Genomic DNA, 21721 nt, shown 5'->3' with positions numbered 1-21721 from the left:
TTGCCAACCATCCAGAAATAGGGCACTTTTTTGCCCGGTCCGTAAAATAATGTTAAGGCATACGTGAGTTTTTGATAAGCTGTCCAGAAAAAATACAAAGTCAAGTTGGCAGCCCAGACAACAGGATCTAGCTGCATCCTGCATTTTTTGGTTGATATTTTGGCCAAAATATGCAATGCAAGCTCACAACCCATGTCAGATTGATGTTAAGAAGGACCTGGACTGATGAATCTCATTTTATTTGGCACTGAAATAAGCTCCTGCCTCATAGAGGAACTAGGAGTGCTCCACCATCTAGAGTATTCCTGTGTATGGGAGAGTTGAAGGAGATAGCTGACGGATGAACCTTTGTTTGACTGACAACTATCTAATGGCCTTTAGACCTATTATGATTGGGTTTCTGCTATGTATACAGTGAAAGAAATAATTATTTTATCTCTTGCTGTTTTTGTAAGTTTGCCCACTGACAAAGACATGAACAGTCTATAATTTTAAGGGTAGGTTAATTTTAACATTGAGAGATAGAATCTAAAAAAAAATCAAGAAAATCACATTGTATAAATTAGATAAATTTATTTACATTTTGAAGTGAGAAATAAGTATTTGATCCCCTACAAACCATTATGAGTTCTACCTCCTACAGACCAGTTAGACGCTCCAAATCAACTCGTTACCTGCATTAAAGACAGCTGTCTTACATAGTCACCTGTATAAAAGACTCCTGTCCACAGACTCAATTAATCAGTCAGACTGTAACCTCTACAATATGGGCAAGACCAAAGAGCTTTCTAAGGATGTCAGGGACAAGATCATAGACCTGCACATAACTGGAATGAGCTACAAAACCATAAGTAAAACGCTGGGTGAGAAGGAGACCACTGTTGGTGCAATAGTAAGAAAATGGAAGAAATGCAAAATAACTGTCAATTTACATCGATCAGGGGCACCATGCAAAATCTCACCGCATGGGGTATCCTTGATCATGAGGAAGGTCAGAGATCAGCCTAAAACTACACGGGCAGAACTTGTTAATGATCTCAAGGCAGCTGGGACCACAGTCACCAAGAAAACCATTGGTAACACATTACGCCTTAATGGTTTAAAATCCTGCAGTGCCCACAGGGTACCCATGCTCAAGAAGGCACATGTGCAGGCCCGTCTGAAGTTTGCCAATGAACACCTGAATGATTCTGTGGGCTATTTGGAGAAGGTGCTGTTGTCAGATGAGACAAAAATTGAGCTCTTTGGCATTAATCCATCTCGCCGTGTTTGGAGGAAGAAGAAGGATGAGGACATCCTTAGAACATTGTCCCAACCGTGAAGCATGGTGGGGGAAACATTTTATTTTGGGGGTGCTTTTCTGCATAGGGGACATGATGACTGCACCATACTGAAGGGAAGATGGATAGGGTCATGTATCGTGATATTTTGGCCAACAACCTCCTTCCCTCAGTAAGAGCATTGAAGATGGGTCGTGGCTGGGTCTTCCAGTAAGACAATGACCCAAAACATACAGCCAAGACAACAAAGGAGTGGCTCAAAAAGAAGCACAGTAAGGTCATGATGTGGCCTAGCCAGTCTCTAGACCTTAATCCCATAGAAAACTTATGGAGGGAGTTGAAGCTCCGAGTTGCCAAGTGACAGCTTCAAAATCTTAAGGATTAAGAGATGATCTGCAAAGAGGAGTGGACCAAAATTCCTCCTGACATGTGCGCAACCCTCATCATCAACTACAAAAAAAGTCTGACTGATGTGCTTGCCAACAAGGGTTTTGCCGCCATGTATTAAGTGTTGTTTGCCAGAGGGATCAAATACTTATTTCTCACTGCAATATGCAAAAAAATATCTAATTTTTACAATGTGATTTTCTTGATTTTTTGGGGGGATATTCTCTCAATGCTAAAATTAACCTACCCTTAAAATTATAGATTGTTCATGTCTTTGTCAGTGGGTAAACTTACAAAAACAGCAAGGGATCAAATAATTATTTCCTTCACTGTATATATCTACTCAAGGGCCTTTATTACCTCATACATTTCCTTTACATATTATTCACTTCAAACCTGGTTGGGTTGGTGGTTGGCCTAAAGATAGAAGCAGAAGTGGTGATTTTTATAATAATAATGTTGAACTGATTTCCTACATAAAGAAGACTGGCATTACCAAATTTTGAGTAAATAGTAGAATTTTTAACCCGCTAATACACTGCTCTTGTTTGAGGTAGTCATGTGAGTAAAGAATAACTTCTAGGAAATACTGAAGTTTTTTCAAACCATGTAATGGCCATCAATGATTGGAAAAATTCTGACAAAACTGCATGCACACAACTGGATTTCCAAGACATACTTCAATTTCTCTTACTCAGGTTGGATGATAAATTCAGCTCACCTTTAGACACTTTTATTACTTTTCCAACACTTATTAGTTGGTTTATTTTGCACCAATAATTTGCTCTAAAATTTAGTATTTTGCTATATGCTATTGCAATTCAAGTTATACCTTTCTGGCAAAGCCATGCCCTTATGTTTTATAAACCACCCCCCTTACCAAGCAAGGCACAACAACTGTCTATAATTCTAATAAAAATGGTGCAAAATATGTATAACAATGTTTTGGAACAAAGTGTGCTAGAATTTTGGCATACTAGACTTAATATATCCATCATCGTGATAATAGAGCTTGGGCCCATGACCATTATAGCCTGGGGACCCATAACTCTTTCTACCACCATCAATGTATTATAAGTGAACAAGCCCATTTTTAGAAAAACTAGGAAAATATACATCTATAAGGTGATTTTTCATTTACCAGTCTCTGAAGGCAGTCTGGCTCAGATCACTTTAACAAGACTTTGCTTACAAATTAAACTAATTGAGCCGATGTTATTTTCTCCGCCGTGATTTCCTTTGAAATGTATGTAATAGAGCAGAAAACTCTCCATGAAGAAAAAGAAATAAAGCCTGGATGAATGTTCTCATTAGACAAGTGAACATCCTTTTGCTCCTTGTTTTTATTTCTCCTGTGCTTTAGATTAATAGTTTCATCTATTGCTAATACTAAAACATTCTATTTAGGATGTAATTTACATAGATAGGACCTTTCCAGATAGCGGCTGATCCGTCACACAGCTCAGCAGATAATACATAAAATTAACCAATTTAAGGAAGGGAGAGGTATTTATTTATGACTCGGGAGCTCTGCATCTATTTGTTCTGCCTTTATTTGTGCTGCTAGTATCAATCTACTTCAGGACATTGGGCTATTATTAATGGCTTATGACAAGACTGAAGAAGTCATTTATGGATTTTTGCTCACCAGGGCACTCTTGGCCACCGTACTGAGCCGAGAGCTGTTCAGCTTTGCAATTACATGCACAGTGATCATTAAATTGTTTCCAAAATATAATATTCTTCCAAAGTGAAAAATGTGAGATAGAACTATTTCATTTACTGGGATAAGTTTTGATGGAAATGCCAAGCAGGCAATAATATATTCAAATGCATTCTTTTATAGGTGGAATGGTTGAAAAACGAGGATATCATCGATCCCGTAGAAGATCGCAATTTCTACATCACAATTGATCATAACCTCATCATCAAACAAGCGCGACTTTCAGACACTGCCAATTATACGTGCGTTGCCAAAAATATTGTGGCCAAAAGAAGAAGTACTACAGCGACTGTAATTGTATACGGTGAGGCGTTGATGCATTTCTTGCAAAGAATAACTTTTAGTCTAGACACGCTGCATGGGCTAGAATATTTCTCGAAATATAGAGCAGCGTGTAATCTATAGGATTCATAAATCTTTAGGGTAATCTATTAAGGGTCATTAATGAGCTATATATTTATGGGCCCAGAGTGTGCTCTCTGTGAATATACACTACTATAGTCAGACACACACTGAGCCAAAATATATTAAGCTATGAAAAATGCACAGCAGAATAATTATAATGTTAATCAATATCAATGACACTAGTTAATATATAGCATTATCTGTTCATTAACTACTTTATAGATAGTAATGATAATAATAGTCAATAATAATTAGTTCATATGCAATGACATAGGCTCTTACATATATATAAGCATGTTATATTATTATTATTACTATTTATTATTATTATTATAGCGTCATTTATTCCATGGAGCTTTACATGTGAAAACGGGTATACATAATAAAAACAAGTATAATAATCTTGAACAAAACAAGTCACCAACTGGTACAGGAGGAAAGAGGACCCTGCCCGCGAGGGCTCACAATCATATCAATAATAGGCTCGGCAGCTGAGTAGTGTAAATGAATGAGTCACACTAGAGTTACAAGACCTGAATGAATGGACATTATTTTATATGGTTACGGACCTCATTGGTGATTTTCACACACTACTGAGATCAGGGACTACTTTATCCCATACTTTAACCCACTAAATGTACGTGTGGTAAGTTATGAAGAAAGCAAAGTTATGGGAAGTAGAAATTGGGTAGATGTGTAGATGGAGTTTCCCCATGGTTTCAATTATTTTATGGTGGTAAAAAAGTTGGGAAGTACTGTATTACTAGGTTACTGTTTGAGATCTAATAGTGTGTTGTAATACTTTTTCTATTTCTAGTGAATGGTGGTTGGTCCACATGGACCGAGTGGTCTTCATGCAGTAATCGATGTGGCAAAGGTTACCAGAAGCGTACAAGAATGTGTACAAATCCTGCCCCATTAAATGGAGGGTCTGTCTGTGATGGCCAAAGTGTCCAGAAGATAAGCTGTACTACCCTGTGCCCAGGTAAAGGTGCAGGATGTGACACTGAAACCAAATCCCACCTGTGTGGTTGGAAGGGTCTCGTTAGTTTAATAGTGATTAATGATGCGGCACTCAGTGTTGCAATACCAGCCCAATGGATGGAATAATACAGTCCAGATACATCTGCAAATCACAATATGAAAATACTATATTCTTTTAACAATCTCTATTTAAACGACTAACTAAATAGTTAATTTTCTGAGTAATCGCAATTTGATACAGTTGTGAGAACAAAAAATAATCATAAACCATTTTTTTGAGATGATTTTGCATTTTTAATACTGCACAAAATGTATTTCCCCTCATTAGTTTATCAACTTTTCCATCTTTATTTTCTCCTTCAGAGGATGGTGAATGGACAGCATGGAGCAAATGGTCAACTTGTGGGACAGAGTGCACACATTGGCGCCGCAGAGACTGTGCCAACCCCCCACCAAGAAATGGAGGGAAAGACTGCGACGGCCCTGTATTACAGTCAAAGAACTGCACTGATGGATTATGTATGCAAAGTAAGGACAAGACTGCGTGACTGCTAAACACTAGATGTATGACTTCTTAATACCATAGATCCTTATTAATCCATGGAGTTTTAGTTTTTCTTCTCTAAAATCCTTTTGTGAATTTCTGCCTGTGCTAGGAGCCATTCTAATTTTTTATTACATTATCCCAATTGAAGTAAACGGCATTTTCCCTTTCAATTCGGTGAAATATAAGATATAAGATGATACAAAGTGTCCTTCTCCCAGCACTTTGTATGCATCTTCTTACATACTTAAGTCTGGATGGTTTGTGCTCAGACTCCCTGAGAGAGAAACATAAAGTGATCGCACACATTGTAGCGCTGTCACTGGGTCAATTTTGGGTCAAACACGCTTTGCCGATTAATACCTTAATACAGCTCTGGCAAAAATTGAGACCACTGCAAAATTTTCATTTTCTCTGATTTTTCTCTTTATAGGTATATTTTTGAGTAAAATGTATATTGTTGTTTTAGTCTATAAACTACTGACAACATGTCTCCGAAATTCAAAGCTAAAAATTTTGTATTTATTTGCAGCAAATGATAAAGCGTCAAAATACTAAAAAAGAAACAGTGCTTTCAGACCTCAAATTACTCATGTTTATCCCCAGAAGAGTTCAGAAATCAATATTTGGTGGACTAACCATGATTTTTAATCACAGCTTTCATGCGTCTTGCCATGCTTTCCACCAGTCTTTCCATGCTTTCCAAAAGAAAACTGTTCAGAGGTCTCTTAATTTTTACCAGAGCTGTATGTCCTTATATTGGTTGGAACTGCATTTTACTCATAGAAAGCACATAAATGTATTTTTAACAGACATTGAGTTAACTATTGAACCTTTCTGGCTTCCTTCAGACACCACGAGGTAGAGATATTGAGCTTACTGCATATTGTTTATATATTGAGCTCCATAATAAAACTGTATGCAATATGTTCCTGAGCTCCCTCTAGTGGTAGGAGCAAGCCAAGACAAAATTATTATTAAAGGGCTTGTCAACTACTGGTCAAACCCAGTTTACGACCCGATATAAGTTAAAAACAGTGTATACTCACCCCGTGGCGCAGTGCTGTTCCTGTGATTTTGGTATCGCTGTTCAAGAGAGTGGCATAATATTGTTAGTGTAACCAATGAGCCAACATCTTCTGCAGCTCATCATCAATACTCCATCAGAGCGAACCTTCATTCTGACAATATAGTAAAGGTTGAAGCTGATGAGCGGCTGCTCCTTGGCTGCAGTTAGTACGTGACAAAACAATGTCAGGTCATTCTCTGGGAACAGTGGCATTGACATTGCTGGGACGGTGCCTCTGCAGTAAGCGAGTAGACCTTGTTTTTACTTCATTGGGAGTCCTGAACAGATTACACTTTAAAGGGTCCAACCTCTAGGATCGGTATCGATCGGCAGAATGGGATACTTTTATTCCAGCTAAAATGGAGTGGCAGTGGATATGCTGGACCTCCACTCCATTCATTCCCTAATGAACTGTCGATCACTGCGCTCAGCTTTCTCCAGTAGCCCCATAGGGAATGAATAGAGCACCGACTGGATGCCCAACATACCTTACCATTTAGGCAACACAGATAAAATTTCCCCGATCTGGAAATTGGTGTTAGCCCTAAGATGGAACTCCCACCTATCAGCAAGTTATTACATCTCGTTGTTTTCACTGGACAACCACTTTAACTTTATAGCTTTCCAGGGAATTTAATGGTATGTAACGGTACAATATAGCACAAACCACAGTATGGATATAATAAATAATTTGTGTTGATTGAGCAAGTATTGTTAACTCTTTTGGTGAGCACGGTCAGGTGCTCGCCGAGTATTTTCGGTGTGCTCGGCATCTATGTTAGTGTCGCCGCAGCTGCATGTCTCACGGTTGTTAGGCAATCCCTGCATGTGTCACAGCAGTCTAGCAAACATGCAATCCCTGCATATGTCACAGCTGTCTAACAGCTGTGACATATGCAGCTGCTACGACACTAACATAGATGTCGAGTACGCCGCAAATACTTCGCGAGCACCCAAACGTGCTCGCCGAAAGAGTTAACAATACATGATTGCTCATCACTATAAATAATTAATCATCATAGAATTTGAAATCTATTAATAAGTTTTATCCACATGGAACACATCTACATGGACCTACATCTAGGATATGCTATGAATGTCCTATCTGCATATGACCAACCACTATTACTGTCCTATAATGAAGTGGCAGCAGAATTAGCAATGTACTTTGTCACTTTGTCTATGTAAGACCATAGCCATTGACTATAAGGCTGGGGCTTGTTGGCAAGCTTGGCTTCAACACAAGTTCCATGGTCAAAGATCTTTGTGCTTCAGCATAATGCAAGTCAATGGAGTCGCATTGCCCCGAACAAGGTACTGAGGCTGTGACTAGCATTTCACAATAATTTGGACTTAGTCCAACTTTTTGCCACTTGCTTATCTTGGTACCCTTTTTTTGTGACCCTATTCTTCTGCATTATGCTGGGATGTAGCAGCAGCACAGTGTGATCTCCGACAGCTAAAATCACCGTCTTGTCCCAACCTAAAGGGTCCAATCGTGCGGCATATGGAGGAGGCTACATTTCACTCACAGGAGACAAAATGTCCTGTTGTATTCACCTTCTTCACATTGCTGCCAACATACTTTGTTCCGTGAGAGACTGACAACTGGGCAGTGATGGCATACCCTAGTCATCTCATGAAACAATCTCTGTAATGAGAACAGATAAAATCTACTTCTAGTCTTAAAACCTTTCTCCAAGTTGTTTTCTCCCGAAATGTCTTGTAGTGTTTGATGAATGCAATAAAACACATACTGTAAAGGGGAGACTATTTATGGAAATGTATTATGTATTTTCTGGATTTGCCTGTTTCTTTGAATGCATTTACATGACATGAGAGAAAGAGCGCTTCCCATTACCATTATTCTTTCATAAAACCCTGTTACACAGAATTCCATAATGAAAAACCCAGTTGAATATCGGCACGCTTAGCCCGAGGGTGTTTCCAGTTCCTTAGTGTCTGGGTTTAATGGTAATATTTTAATGGTTTCCTATATACAAGTCAGGAACGTATAATCTTGCTCTATGATCCATCACTGCTGAGAAGATTGATTTGTCATGCTTTATAGCTCTGTCTGAAACTAACAAGTTGCTTCGCTTTTTCTCTGTCTTTATTTTTTTTCCCTCCTCTCTATTTCTTGGCGCTGTCATTAGTTTTGTCACTTTCATATAATAAGTTCAGCATTTCATATTTACTTGGTTCCTGAAGGGGGTAACAGTAATCATCAAGAATAGGTTGCAGGAGATTGCACGCACTGTTGTGTACAGATTAAAGGACAGAGTGCCGCTATTAATGCCATGCTCGCGGGGTGGTGTGTACTGACATTTCTTTCTGTGTACTCTATTACTTCTGGTAAAAACAGAGTTACTGATTTGAAAAATGATAAATAAATGTTTTTTAAATTCATTTTCTATAGAAAGGAGCTTTGGGTGGTACTGCTTTCCTTTTAAAAGCCATCAGCTTGAGTAGAGCGTGTTCTTCCTCCTGGAGGACAGACAATTTGCATATCAGTTACATGAGGATAAGAAAAAGGAAACATTCACATTTGCATTTTTACAGGTTTTTTTTGCTTTTTTTTTAATGATGGATCGATAAATGGATCCTCATATTTCCTAAGAAACTCAAACTGATACTAACTACTTAGGTGCATTAGGCATGGTTATTATCCCAAGAGGGGTTATTCCCAACATTGAAAGATATGACCAATCTACAGAATAAGTGATAACTTCCGGATCTGTGGGGCTACTGGATGGGCTCTGAAATGCTCAATTGGAAAATGCCCAATGTGCTGTACGCAGTCCAATGCAGAATGGATGTAGTAGTGGTGCACATGCGGTGGCATGCATGGTAGGACCCTTTTCTTTGGATAAGTGTGGCCCAAGTATTTGGATCCACGCTAATAATAATAGGTGATAACTTTAAATGACAAGAATAACCTCGAAAGGATTTCTGCTTAGAGTATACACTGTGAAAAGCTCTCTGTATTCACCTTTGATACAGGGCTACGACATATCCTATATATGGCATACAATGGGCTACATCGCCGATAGGGCCATATTGTACTTTTTTTTACTTTGTACAATTGTTAATGTATTATTGCTTATTCTACTGCACCATCCCACACTTTACTTTCTGTTATGTACCAACATAGACCAGCCTTACAGAAGCCAAAAAAATAGTCTTTTCCATTATATTGTGATGGATCCTCCCTATTTTGGATTCCTCATAGTAACAATGCCATCTATGTGATTTTATCAAATTTTATGACAGTAGCAAATTCTGCATATAAGAGATAGTGCCAATGCTTAAAGAGACTGTCAGCACAGAATGACTGTTCAAATTAAGCACAAGCACTCGGGGGCTTCATGGGGGGGCCGATCATTTATATACACCTTCCTACCTGATTGTTTTCCCTCTATCTCCCCCCTTCTCTGGCTCTATGAAGCCAGAGCTGTCAATCAAAATAGAGGGGGGTGGAGATAGAGGGAAAACAAGCAGGTGGGAAGGTGTATATAAATAATCGGTCTCGCCGTGAAGCACCAAGCTGCAGAACTTAGTTTGAACAGTCATTCTGTGCTGACAGAGTCCCTTTAATAGAAGAATACATGCTTTGTGGTGTTATAAATTGCATAGCACAATAACAATAATTAACGTTTTAAAACACAGCGTGCTTCCTCATTGTTTGCCAACCGTGCAAGCAGAGATGTCTTTAGACGTGAAGCCTATTAATATAACCCGCACTCCTGCACTCAAATTATTTATTCAACTCATTTATTTGAAAAAAAAAATGAAAAAATAAAATCCGGGGACTAATTTCTCCGCACCCTGCAAATATCGTGTGCCCTCACAGTCTGTTTAATTGCTCAGCATGCATATTGTGTCTGTGTGAACGATTATTTTGATAACTGCATAGACTCCAAATCCTGCCTGAAATCACATTTTCATTTCCCCTATTATTATTTTTTTTTTTATTTATTGATCCATTTTCCTTAAACTATTACTGACAGTAATGCCTCAGACGCAGGAGGAAGTAACGTTCACTAGAATGCAGAATATAGAAGCACAGTTGTAAGGAAGCTTTAATTGGATTATTGCCGGGTTTTTGCTCCTGATTTCCATCAGTGCTTCATTAATATCACTGTGACAGATCAATATGGCCCTTTATTAGGCTGTGTATTCCGCCATAACTCCACAATCTATACAAATATTGATTTCTGCTTGGAGAAGTGTTTTACCCATAAAGCTGTAGTTTTTGTCTCATGCTTACCGTAGTGTTTCTCAAGTGTTACTATAATTCAGACAAATGTTCTTTCTGCTATCAGCCCTCTTTCTATCAGAGCCTAGGTAATGCACTAGCATCCAGTGAGCAGACCACCCGGTCTTCTGTTTATGGTGCCCACTACAGACATGTCCTGTCTGTATCTACTGTACCTGTAATATATCTATGACGTTTGTAAGAGGGTAGTTAATTCAGTACAGCACTCAAATATTGTGATGTGACTACCATGGACAAAGCAGACGTTCACCGTCTCTCAGTGAGGGCCCAATCTTGGCAGTTGTACATCCACGTTAGCTCCTACTCCAGGAACCTCTGTCGCCAGGTGGCGCAGCACATACTCTGCTGGTGGTGCTCACATTGGAGTGGGTGTTAATACCAGCATCACTGGGGGGCGTAGGTAAGGTCCAGCCAATAGTATTGGTGTGAATGGGACTTTTGGTGATTCTCGGCCAAGGAGTGTGTATGCTTTGGTAGAAAAGCTAATCCGTAGCTGTTGTTAGCTTTCTGCTCTGACCTGAAGGTCAGCACCACACTTTATTCAATCTCCCGGCAGTGTGCTAGGAGTTGCCAGTTAGAATTCTATACTGACCTTGGTTTGTTAATTTTGTTATCCTCTGCTACCTGTCCCAAATAATTTGATAACCATTGATGACCATGGATTGACTTAACCCTCCATTTGCCTAATGATTCGCCTTTGACTCTGTTATTCTGTTTCTGACCCTCCTCTAAATCTTGGTGAAGAACTCCCGGCACTCACATATAACATGAATGTTGATTCTTTTATACAGAATTTGTATGAACATTCAGCTTCTCACAAGCTTTCAAGCAGAAATATTCTTACAGGTTCTGAATAAATCAAGATTCACATTATATGTGAGTGCCAGGAGTTCTTCACTTATATGTACAGTACAGACCAAAAGTTTGGACACACCTTCTCATTTAAAGATTTTTCTGTATTTTCATGACTATGAAAATTGTACATTCACACTGAAGGCATCAAAACTATGAGTTAACACATGTGGAATTATTTACTTAACAAAAAGTGTGAAACAACTGAAAATATGTCTTATATTCTAGATTCTTCAAGTAGCCACCTTTTGCTTTGATGACTGCTTTGCACACTCTTGGCATTCTCTTGATGAGCTTCAAGAGGTAGTCACCGGAAATGGTCTTCCAACAATCTTGAAGGAGTTTCCAGAGATGCTTAGCACTTGTTGGCCCTTTTGCCTTCACTCTGCTGTTCAGCTCACCCCAAACCATCTCGATTGGGTTCAGGTCTGGTGACTGTGGAGGCCAGGTCATCTGGCGTAGCACCCCATCACTCTCCTTCTTGGTCAAATAGCTCTTACACAGGCTGAAGGTGTGTTTGGGCTCATTTTCCTGTTGAAAAATAAATGATGGTCCAACTAAACGCAAACCGGATGGAATAGCATGCCGCTGCAAGATGCTCTGGTAGCCATGCTGGTTCAGTATGCCTTCAATTTTGAATAAATCCCCAACAGTGTCACGAGCAAAGCACGCCCACACCATTACACCTCCTCCTCCTCCATGCTTCACAGTGGGAACCAGGCATGTAGAGTCCATCCGTTCACCTTTTCTGCGTTGCACAAAGACACGGTGGTTGGAACCAAAGATCTCAAATTTGGACTCATTAGACCAAAGCACAGATTTCCACTGGTTTTGTTAGGAGGGCGGTTGCAGACAACTTTATTTAAATGGAACGCAACCGACCCCGGGGTCCGCGATGCAGCCAGGTGGGCTGCTGCCGAACACTTTCCGGGTGAAAAGGTACACAACCAACTTAAACGATAAGCCCTTCCATGTTACAGCACACAGGAATGGGTATAACGGTTCGCACAATCTCCGTTAGCAGCACGTGAGATGAGCGACCGGAAAACTATCTGTAGCCCTGTTACTGTACAGGGACTACTCTGGCGGCGCTAGGATGCGTGTGTGACTACGCCAACGGGTACACGTGCCCCCTGCCGGTGTGCTACCAGACTGATGGGTTCAACTCCATGTGGCGAACCGGCGTTAGCCATGCACAGGACGTCTGCAGGCTGCTCGGGGTGATAGGTGACCCCTTTGGCTGAGCCAGGCTGCCAGGCGAAGCTACCTGCCTCTATGGAGCTAACCTACCTATGCGACCTGTGCTAATCAGCCGAGCAAACTCTGGCATCGGCAGGCCACGGAGTGAACAGCTAGGGAACACATGGAACAGAGTTGTCCACACACCGGCATCACTTGCTCAAATGATCTGAGCGCGCCTCTATGTTTGTGGGCGGGCCTTTTAAAGATTAAGCCCTGCCCCACTGTCGCACCATTGGTGACGAGACCCGTGACCAATCAGGTGGTGCCATGTCACCGGATCAGCTGGTTCCTGAACCACCAATCACGGTCCGCCATGTCACGGACATGCTCAGTGCGGCGCATCTCGGACTTAGGCTGCCGGAGCCCCGACTCCCTCCGCAACCTATACTTCATAGTGCTAGGCACAAACACCCAAGAAACAACCTGAGTATCTCGTGTACTAGCTAGGCATTGGAACTGAAGGAAATGCTGTGCAACATCAGCCCTGGCTGGACATGAATGGGAGGCCACAGAATTCTCAGATGGCTCTGAACCCATTTCAAATCCAGCAAATGCCTGACGCCTAACAGGTCTAATGTCCATTCCTTGTGTTCTTTAGCTCAAACAAGTCTCTTCTGCTTGTTGCCCATCCTTAACAGTGGTTTCCTAGCAGCTATTTTACCATGAAGGCCTGCTGCACAAAGTCTCCTCTTAACAGTTGTTGTAGAGATGTGTCTGCTGCTAGAACTCTGTGTGTCATTGACCTGGTCTCTAATCTGAGCTGCTGTTAACCTGCGATTTCTGAGGCTGGTGACTTGGATAAACTTATCCTCAGAAGCAGAGGTGACTCTTGGTCTTCCTTTCCTGGACTGGTCCTCATGTGAGCCAGTTTCTTTGTAGCGCTTGATGGTTTTTGCAACTGCACTTGGGGACACTTTCAAAGTTTGCCCAATTTTTCGGACTGACTGACCTTCATTTCTTAAAGTAATGATGGCCACTCGTTTTTCTTTACTTAGCTGCTTTTTTCTTGCCATAATACAAATTCTAACAGTCTATTCAGTAGGACTATCAGCTGTGTATCCACCTGACTTCTGCACAACACAACTGATGGTCCCAAACCCATTTATAAGGCAAGAAATCCCACTTATTAAACCTGACAGGGCACACCTGTGAAGTGAAAACCATTTCCGGTGACTACCACTTGAAGCTCATCAAGAGAATGCCAAGAGTGTGCAAAGCAGTCATCAAAGCAAAAGGTGGCAACTTTGAAGAACCTAGAATTTAAGACACATTTTCAGTTGTTTCAGACTTTTTTGTTAAGTATATAATTCCACATGTGTTAATTCATAGTTTTGATGCCTTCAGTGTGAATGTACAATTTTCAAAGTCATGAAAATACAGAAAAATCTTTAAATGAGGTGTGTCCAAACTTTTGGTCTGTACTGTATATGTACCTCATTTCCATGTGCACCACAAAGAGTGGAGTGCCAATCGTCATATGGATTCTCATGTAAATCTTGACTAGTGTTGAGTGAATTAGTTCGACATTTCAAATTTGGGTTTGTGTTCGGGTTTCCGGCTTGTTCGCGCAAAAAATCAGCTCCGCCCATGAACATTCCTGGTTTGCCACGCTGTCACACAGATAACATCTGTGATTTTTTGGCGCGAACAGGCCGGAATGCCGAACACGACCCCGAATTTGAAATGCCGAACAAATTCGCTCAACACTAATCTTGACCTTGTCTCTGTTTACTAATTTTGTTTTCTACCTACCCTTTGTGGGTTTGACCTGTCTAGTTGACTTTTCTCTGTGAGCTTACTTCATTGGCCAGCAGATATTGCATGGATGCAACTCAGGGGTCCTTATTGTGCATCCAGCTCCCTATGTAGAATTTAAAGGGTACCTCTGGGACCTGCGGAGTAACTTACGTGAAGTTCGTCTGTAGAAACCATATTAAGAGCTGCAAGGTTTTGGCAAACAGTTCACCTTTATAGGCAGTTACATACATCTCTGAGGAATAGAACTTGGTGGTTACACATCCAAGTTGAGACTCACAATTTGACAGTTCTCAGCAGTTATAGGAACTGTCTTTTGGCAAAGTTGACAATGTACCTCTCAAAGGGCCGTTTTAGGGCAAAGCAGGCTGTCTCAGGCCATTGTCCTGGTATAGGGCAATATAAAACTGATATCTTGAGATTAAATGGTCATTACTCCTTTCAGCAGGTGCAACTCCACCATGGATCCTTCTCCTTGCTATAAACTCTGGAGAGGTGCACCGTGGCTTTGCAACTATCTGCCTCACTAGTTCATTGTATCACTGCTTGGCCATCTCTGTTCACTGAGCTGTCTCCTTATTTAACCAGTGTGGCACAATTCTGCCATTTTCACTCATGACCTATGATCCACTTAACTTGCCTGACCATTTGTACACACACTGGTGTTTTAAAGGCACAATCCATGCTGTGAACTATGAGCACACATTAAAGGTTCTGTTCCGCCCCTGAAGGTTCGACCGCCACAGGGATGCTGCACTTCTCTAATGGAGTGTGGTGTTCCTCCTCTGAGGTAAGAACAGTGTGATGGTCAGGACCCTTCCTTCACATTCAACACCACACTACTCCCACCAGAGGGAGCTAGAATGCACTAGGTGCTGCCCCTCCTGGTAATCGGGAGACTGGGGAACCAAGATAGGGGAACCATTTAGTGGGTGAGGGTGGAGGACTCACATTTTAGTGACACTGTAAATTTCATATTTGATACACAGCCATTTTGGCTCTTGGTTTTTTACTGTTCCTTATCGTGATCTCTCCTCCCTGAGCGTGGATCCTGTGTGGACCTGCAGAGGACGGGGACACGGCCCCTCGTACCCCGGCCTTGGGTCGAGGGGCAGGCTGCAGATAATGTATGTCTCAGCCCGGTCAAGGACCATGACCAAGAAGGCCCGGAGCTTAAGAGTGTAGCTCCACCGCAATTGGATCCCAGGGAGAATGTAGACGGAGCGGTATACGCCACCTGTCCTCACCAACCTGATCTATTCAGAGGGATTCCGGCTGCAAGAGGGGTACCGGCACCCGACACCCGACCTTGCTACTCCACGTCCTGGTCGGGAAAGCCCGGTAGGCCCTGAGGATCCCACCGGGTATTGGAAGGAGCGGAGCTGCCACCCGTACCCTTTTTCTGAGTGAAGTTCAGAGGGAGACCCGGCCTATTTACACACACAGACAGGAAAGGACCCGGTCTGAAGTCTAGGAACACTCTGGTGTGGGGTCCTGATTGAACACTGGACTTACTCGGAGGTTGTCAGACCCCCCCCGTCTCTGATGGCCGCAGAACTCCGCGAGGAGCAGGGAGAAGCCTTGCAGCTGTACTCTTCAACGTGAGTAAAAACCCTGGAAGTTAACCCCTATGGCCTCCGGACTCTTTATTCTGCATTACACAGCACTACGCAGCACCAGACCTCCTAGACTACTACCCCCTCCTTCTTGTCCCTCTGCCCTGAGGCCCTGCTCCGCCTGTGGGGAGTAGTAACAACGACGGCTGCCATAACACCATGCATCGGCGGACTGCTGCAGCGCTGGTGGAATTCACCAGGTGCCACAGGTGGCGTAGTCGAGATCAGCCACTCAACCCGGATAAGCCCATACCATCCTTTTTAGTGCGACGGCCCTGGGCACGGAGCAGGTCCGGGCCACAGCTGCACCCTATCGACAACACAGGACCCGGGTCCGAGTCTCCATCTCCCAGGGTAGGGCTATCGAGCGTCACACAGTTCAGTAATAGAAGGTTACACATTATGCAATGTTTTCTTCAAGAGTGTGGAGAACAAGCAGTGCTAAAATAAGCCTTGGCTTTAAGTGCGCTAATTGTGAAGAGGGGACTTGTGAAGTATTCACAGTACATATAAATCTGATTTTTATGAAATTTAAGTCTCTAAAGTGCAGAGTTAAAGTGGTTCTCTGGGAATATTTTGTAATGCTGCTCTGTCCATCACTGCTCCATCCAGTCTGTGTTGACAGGCAGTAGTGGTGAAGTTACAACTATAGCATACTTTACCGCTGCAGTCAACCAGGGAATCATGCTATCTACATCTCTGCTGAATCCAGTGATTTACTGTAGTGGTCATGTATGCTGTAGTCATGATGTCACCACTGCTGCTAATCAACAAAGACGTGAGTAGTAATGGAGGGGTATCGCTGGACCTGACGAGGGGAAATATTGCTGTTATTGTTACTTTCAACATCCACTAGCCTGTGCAGGAATAAAAAAATATTCTTCGACAACCCCTTTAATTTGTCCCAAATCACAATATTATGAGAACATAGTACAAATTCTGGAATCTTACAATTCCCTTGAAATCATTGTTCCTTGTGCCATTCACATTACACTAAATATCTGGTGTGGGCTTTTCCCTTTGTAGCTACATAAATCCCAGTGTTTTCCAGAAACCTTTACAAGGCTCACTGTAATTGTTCTTAAGGTTTATTCTGGGCAGAAATGTGATGTATTTTGAATTTCTGCATGAATTTGCAGTTTACATTGAGAGATTGTGTTTTCTGCCTGCTGCCACATCACAAATTGACTTTTGCGGCTCTCATCCTATTTTACAGTCCTTGGCCAGTGGTGCGCTGCAGTCATGCAGAGAATGAATTTGGAATTCGGAATTCGGAGAGTTTGGAATTAACTCCAGAATTCCTCTGTGAATACTTTGGGCTTCCCTGAACATCTTGGCGCATTTACTGCTGCCCCGGAGAGGTTGACAGCTTTGATTATATTGAATTGTTGTTCATAATGTACATTTTCATCATAAAATGAAGCAGTGGCTCATACACACGCCAGTTGAGGTCCTAATTATCTTCCTCATCTCCTTGATCACACTCCAATTATTCTCTAAAATGATTTGTGAATTATTCCAGTTCCTCCTGTTATTACCACACGCACTGATCTAATAAGGCAAGTAATACTGTAGGATGCAGAATGCTAGTTGTCGCCAGCATTACATCTCTCTCTAGATTTTATGGCAGAGGAACAAGTTACAGATACCGTGTGTACCAGTAAAAGAGGTTGTTTTGTATGGTGTTTTAGCTGTATGCAGCAAACTATTATAAATATATTCCCAAATGTATTAAATGATATCAACATGTCTAATCAATGGCATATATAATGAATAAAATAGCTGTGTTCATTTTGGGTTTTTTCCATACCTGCGGTTTAAAGAGCTGTAAAAAACTATTCTCATTCGGATATCTGCATCTTTTTTTCATTAATTTTATTTTCATTATTTTCATTTTTCTCTAGTTTATTTGTTTTGTTGATATTGGCCAATATTGGTGGAAAAATAAAGGAAATCCGTGTCTGATTTCCATTCTTTATTTTGCTTATATTTTATATATTTTAGAATTTGTTCCCCATTTCAAGACCATTATTATTTTTAAATATCGGACAAATATTTTTTCTTTCAACGGGAGCGGCGATGGTGACAGTGATTTGTATTGACAGCGACTTTTTTTAATTAATTTTCCTGCTTTTTATGTATTTATTTTTTCCTTTATTTCAAACATTGTGGCCCCCATAAGGTCATAAAGACCTTTAGGGGCATTTTAAAAATTAAGTATTTTTATCCTGATTTTCCCTCGAACTGGCACTGTTATATTAGCCTCAGCTACAGGGCAAGTTCAGCTTCCTAGCTGTGTAGTAGAGCTCCTTCTTCTCCCTACATCCAGGAATTACATGACTGTTGTGTCCAGAGAAAAAAGTGCTGACAGTGCTTCCTATACTATAAATACAGCGCTTGTTCAGCGCTGTGTAAACAGCGATCGGGAAGGCAGAGATGGTAATAAACCTTCTCTGCCTTCACTGTGGAGAGTCTGGCTGTGTCTAACAGCTGACTCACCACTGCCGCCGATCTTGTGCACCTGCTATACTGTGCAGAGACATTTCAGAATGTCCCTGCAGAGTAAATGCATTTAAAGTCTATGGGTGGTCAAGAACTTGTTAAAGGGTTGTTCCAATCTTCTGTACATTTATGGTATATCTACTGTACGTCCGCTCGCAAATTCTTAAAACTTTTAAAAATGGGTAGAGCTGTACAAACATAGCCAAGTCTCTACAACATGCTACAGTCATGACTGGTAGGGGTCTCACCACTATCTGAAATTATTAAATGGCGTGAGACCCTATGACGCTGCACATACAGTCCCTTCCATGTTGAATGGTTTAGTGTGAAGCAATGATGACAGGCACTGTATTGGATTTTACAAGTGGCTCTTATGACAGGATCCTTTGTTAACATTACGGCACACAGCTTTATTATGACCTAAGTGAGTGGTCTGTGAATAATATCTCCAAACCTGGAATACATTATAAAATATGAATGTGGAAGCGTATTGCTGTATTCTCTGTAGAATCCTAAAAAAAGATGCCCATAGCTGCATTTTCTCTTTCCTTCTTACTTACAGCCTAATGATAATTGCTGTACTTTTCTGAGTTATGGTAGCCCATTAAAACTTATGTTCAGTGGCTCAATAGCAAATGATTAATAATCATTTTATCATTTAATCAATTAAAAGCTTAGGCAAAGCAGCATATGCCAACTCTCTATATGCCTGTCCGTAAATCAGGTCCTTGTATATGGCTGGGAGACCAATGACTGCCTTATATTGTAGAAGCAAGCAAGCATGAAACGTGACACTCCTCTCCATGATTTTTTCATAAATAATGCTATAGAGATAGATAGATAGATAGATAGATAAAAACTAGATAGATAATAGATAGATAGATAAATATTAGATAGATAGATAATAGATAGCAAGATAGATAATAGATAGATAAATGTATAGATAGATAGATAAATATTAGATAGATAATAGATAGATAAATGTATAGATAGATAGATAAATATTAGATAGATAGATAATAGATAGATAAATAGATAGATAATAGATAGCTAGATAGATGATAGATAGATAAATAAATAGATAGATAAATATTAGATAGATAATAGATAGATAGATAATAGATAGCTAGGTAGATAATAGATAGATAGATGATTGATAGATATGGATAGAAGGATAGATAGATAAATATGGATAGTAGAATAGATATGGATAGATATGTGATAGATTGATAGATAGATGGATAGATACATAGACATTAGATAGATAGATATTAGATAGATACATATGAGATGGATAGATAATAGATAGATAGATAGATAGATAGATAGATAGATAGATAGATAGATAATAGATAGCTAGGTAGATAATAGATAGATGATTGATAGATATGGATAGAAGGATAGATAGATAAATATGGATAGTAGAATAGATATGGATAGATATGTGATAGATTGATAGATAGATGGATAGATACATAGACATTAGATAGATAGATATTAGATAGATACATATGAGATGGATAGATAATAGATGGATAGATAGATAATAGATAGATAGATAGATATGAGAGATAGATAGCAGATATCTAATAGATAGATAAATAGATAGATGGATAATAGATAGATACATACATAGATTGATATGAGATAGATAGATAATAGATAGACAGATATTTGATACTAGATAGATCGATATGGATAGATAGATAGATAATAGATAGATGATAGATAGATAGATATTAGATACTAGATAGATCGATATGGATAGATAGATAGATAGATAGATAGATAGATAGATAGATAGATAGATATTGCATATGTGAAGAAGTGCAAATGACGAGGGAGTAAACTGGTCCTTCATGTGCTGAATTATTCACTGTAGATAGAAAACGCACTTAATGTTAGTTCATATAGGGCAATAATGATGTGAACGTGTTCCTGATCATTTCCCTGTGTAAACATGCCATCATGATCAAGTAGCCAGCAACCATTTATTTGTTTTAAATATATTGTTAGACAGATCCCTTGCAGTCGTCTCTATGTGGTGGCTCAGGAGCGATTGTATAATTGCTGAAATCCACTTTAAAGGGGATTTCTCATCTTGGTAAATGGGAAAAGTGTTTGGAAAAAATGAGCATATTTGCAATTTACCTTTTATGTAAAATCATCTCTGCTCTCAAGACTGGAGGGATTTTTAATTTTATAGTTTACTGCTCATTGCCTAGGTTACTCGCAGCCTCTGCAGTATATCAGCGGTAGCCAGTTTCCTTGGTGGCCGGATTATTGGTTTCATTGCCACTGCACTCCTGTGGAGCAGCAGAGATAAAGGTGCCTCGGCTAGCAGCTTGGGAAAGAACACTGGAGACCGACAGCTGCTCCAAACTGTCAATTTTCAGGAGCACACCCCACCCCGCAAGCAGGAAGCCAGGAGACAAGGGAATACTCCTGAAGAAATACCATGAGAAAACCCCTTTAAAGGGAATCTGTCAGCAGGTTTTTGCTATGTAAGCTGACGACAGCATGATGTAGGGGTTAAAACACAGATTTCAGCGATGCCTCTCTTATCAAGGTCTGTGATTTTGTTTGCTTACTATAATTGTTTTATCACCAGGAGCTTATTATTATTGTGACCCAGCAACTCGTGCCTTCTGGTCTTGCAACGCCCCCTCCTGTGATAGGCAGCTCACTGCCTATGGACATTGTATACAGAACCTGATGTGGGCGGGATTAGCTTCCTCAGCTCTGCTACATTGCTAAATCTGAAAACTCTGATTGTGTGAGAACGGCTGCACCCAGTAAACTAAGTGATACATCGTTGGATTCAGGGTCTCTTTGCTACATCAGGCTGCTCTTAGATGAGGTAGCAAAAACCTGCTGACAGATTCCATTTAATTCACCTTTACACTGACAATGATGAGACCAAGACAGACATTAGCAGCCTACATGTAGTATTTGCTAAAATGGCAAACAATCCCTCTTATATTCTGTTTGATCAATGTAATCTTCATCACAAAGCATTTTCCACGTTCAATCTTCACACAGAAGCTTTTCTTACCATTAAGATTTTTTTGTATTAAAAATTT

The 21721-nt window shown here is 40.5% G+C and overlaps 1 protein-coding gene across 2 annotated transcripts in view; it reads left to right on the top strand.

Annotated features, from left to right (window-relative positions):
• Window positions 1-21721, top strand: part of UNC5C (unc-5 netrin receptor C) — a 518170-nt gene that overhangs the window by 413439 nt on the left and 83010 nt on the right. For both annotated transcript variants that reach the window (XM_073638355.1, XM_073638362.1), the window contains exons 6-8: window positions 3514-3694; window positions 4613-4780; window positions 5143-5307. In XM_073638355.1, coding sequence (XP_073494456.1) covers window positions 3514-3694; window positions 4613-4780; window positions 5143-5307 — 514 coding nt within the window. The remainder of the gene's footprint in view (window positions 1-3513; window positions 3695-4612; window positions 4781-5142; window positions 5308-21721) is intronic.

The sequence above is a fragment of the Phyllobates terribilis genome, unplaced genomic scaffold (genome assembly GCF_046119375.1).
Source record: "Phyllobates terribilis strain yellow unplaced genomic scaffold, ASM4611937v1 Scaffold_1__5_contigs__length_1240528914, whole genome shotgun sequence".
Classification (NCBI taxonomy): domain Eukaryota; kingdom Metazoa; phylum Chordata; class Amphibia; order Anura; family Dendrobatidae; genus Phyllobates; species Phyllobates terribilis.
The sequence above is the reverse complement of the archived record's forward strand: the minus strand, read 5'-3'. Positions and strand labels throughout refer to the sequence as shown.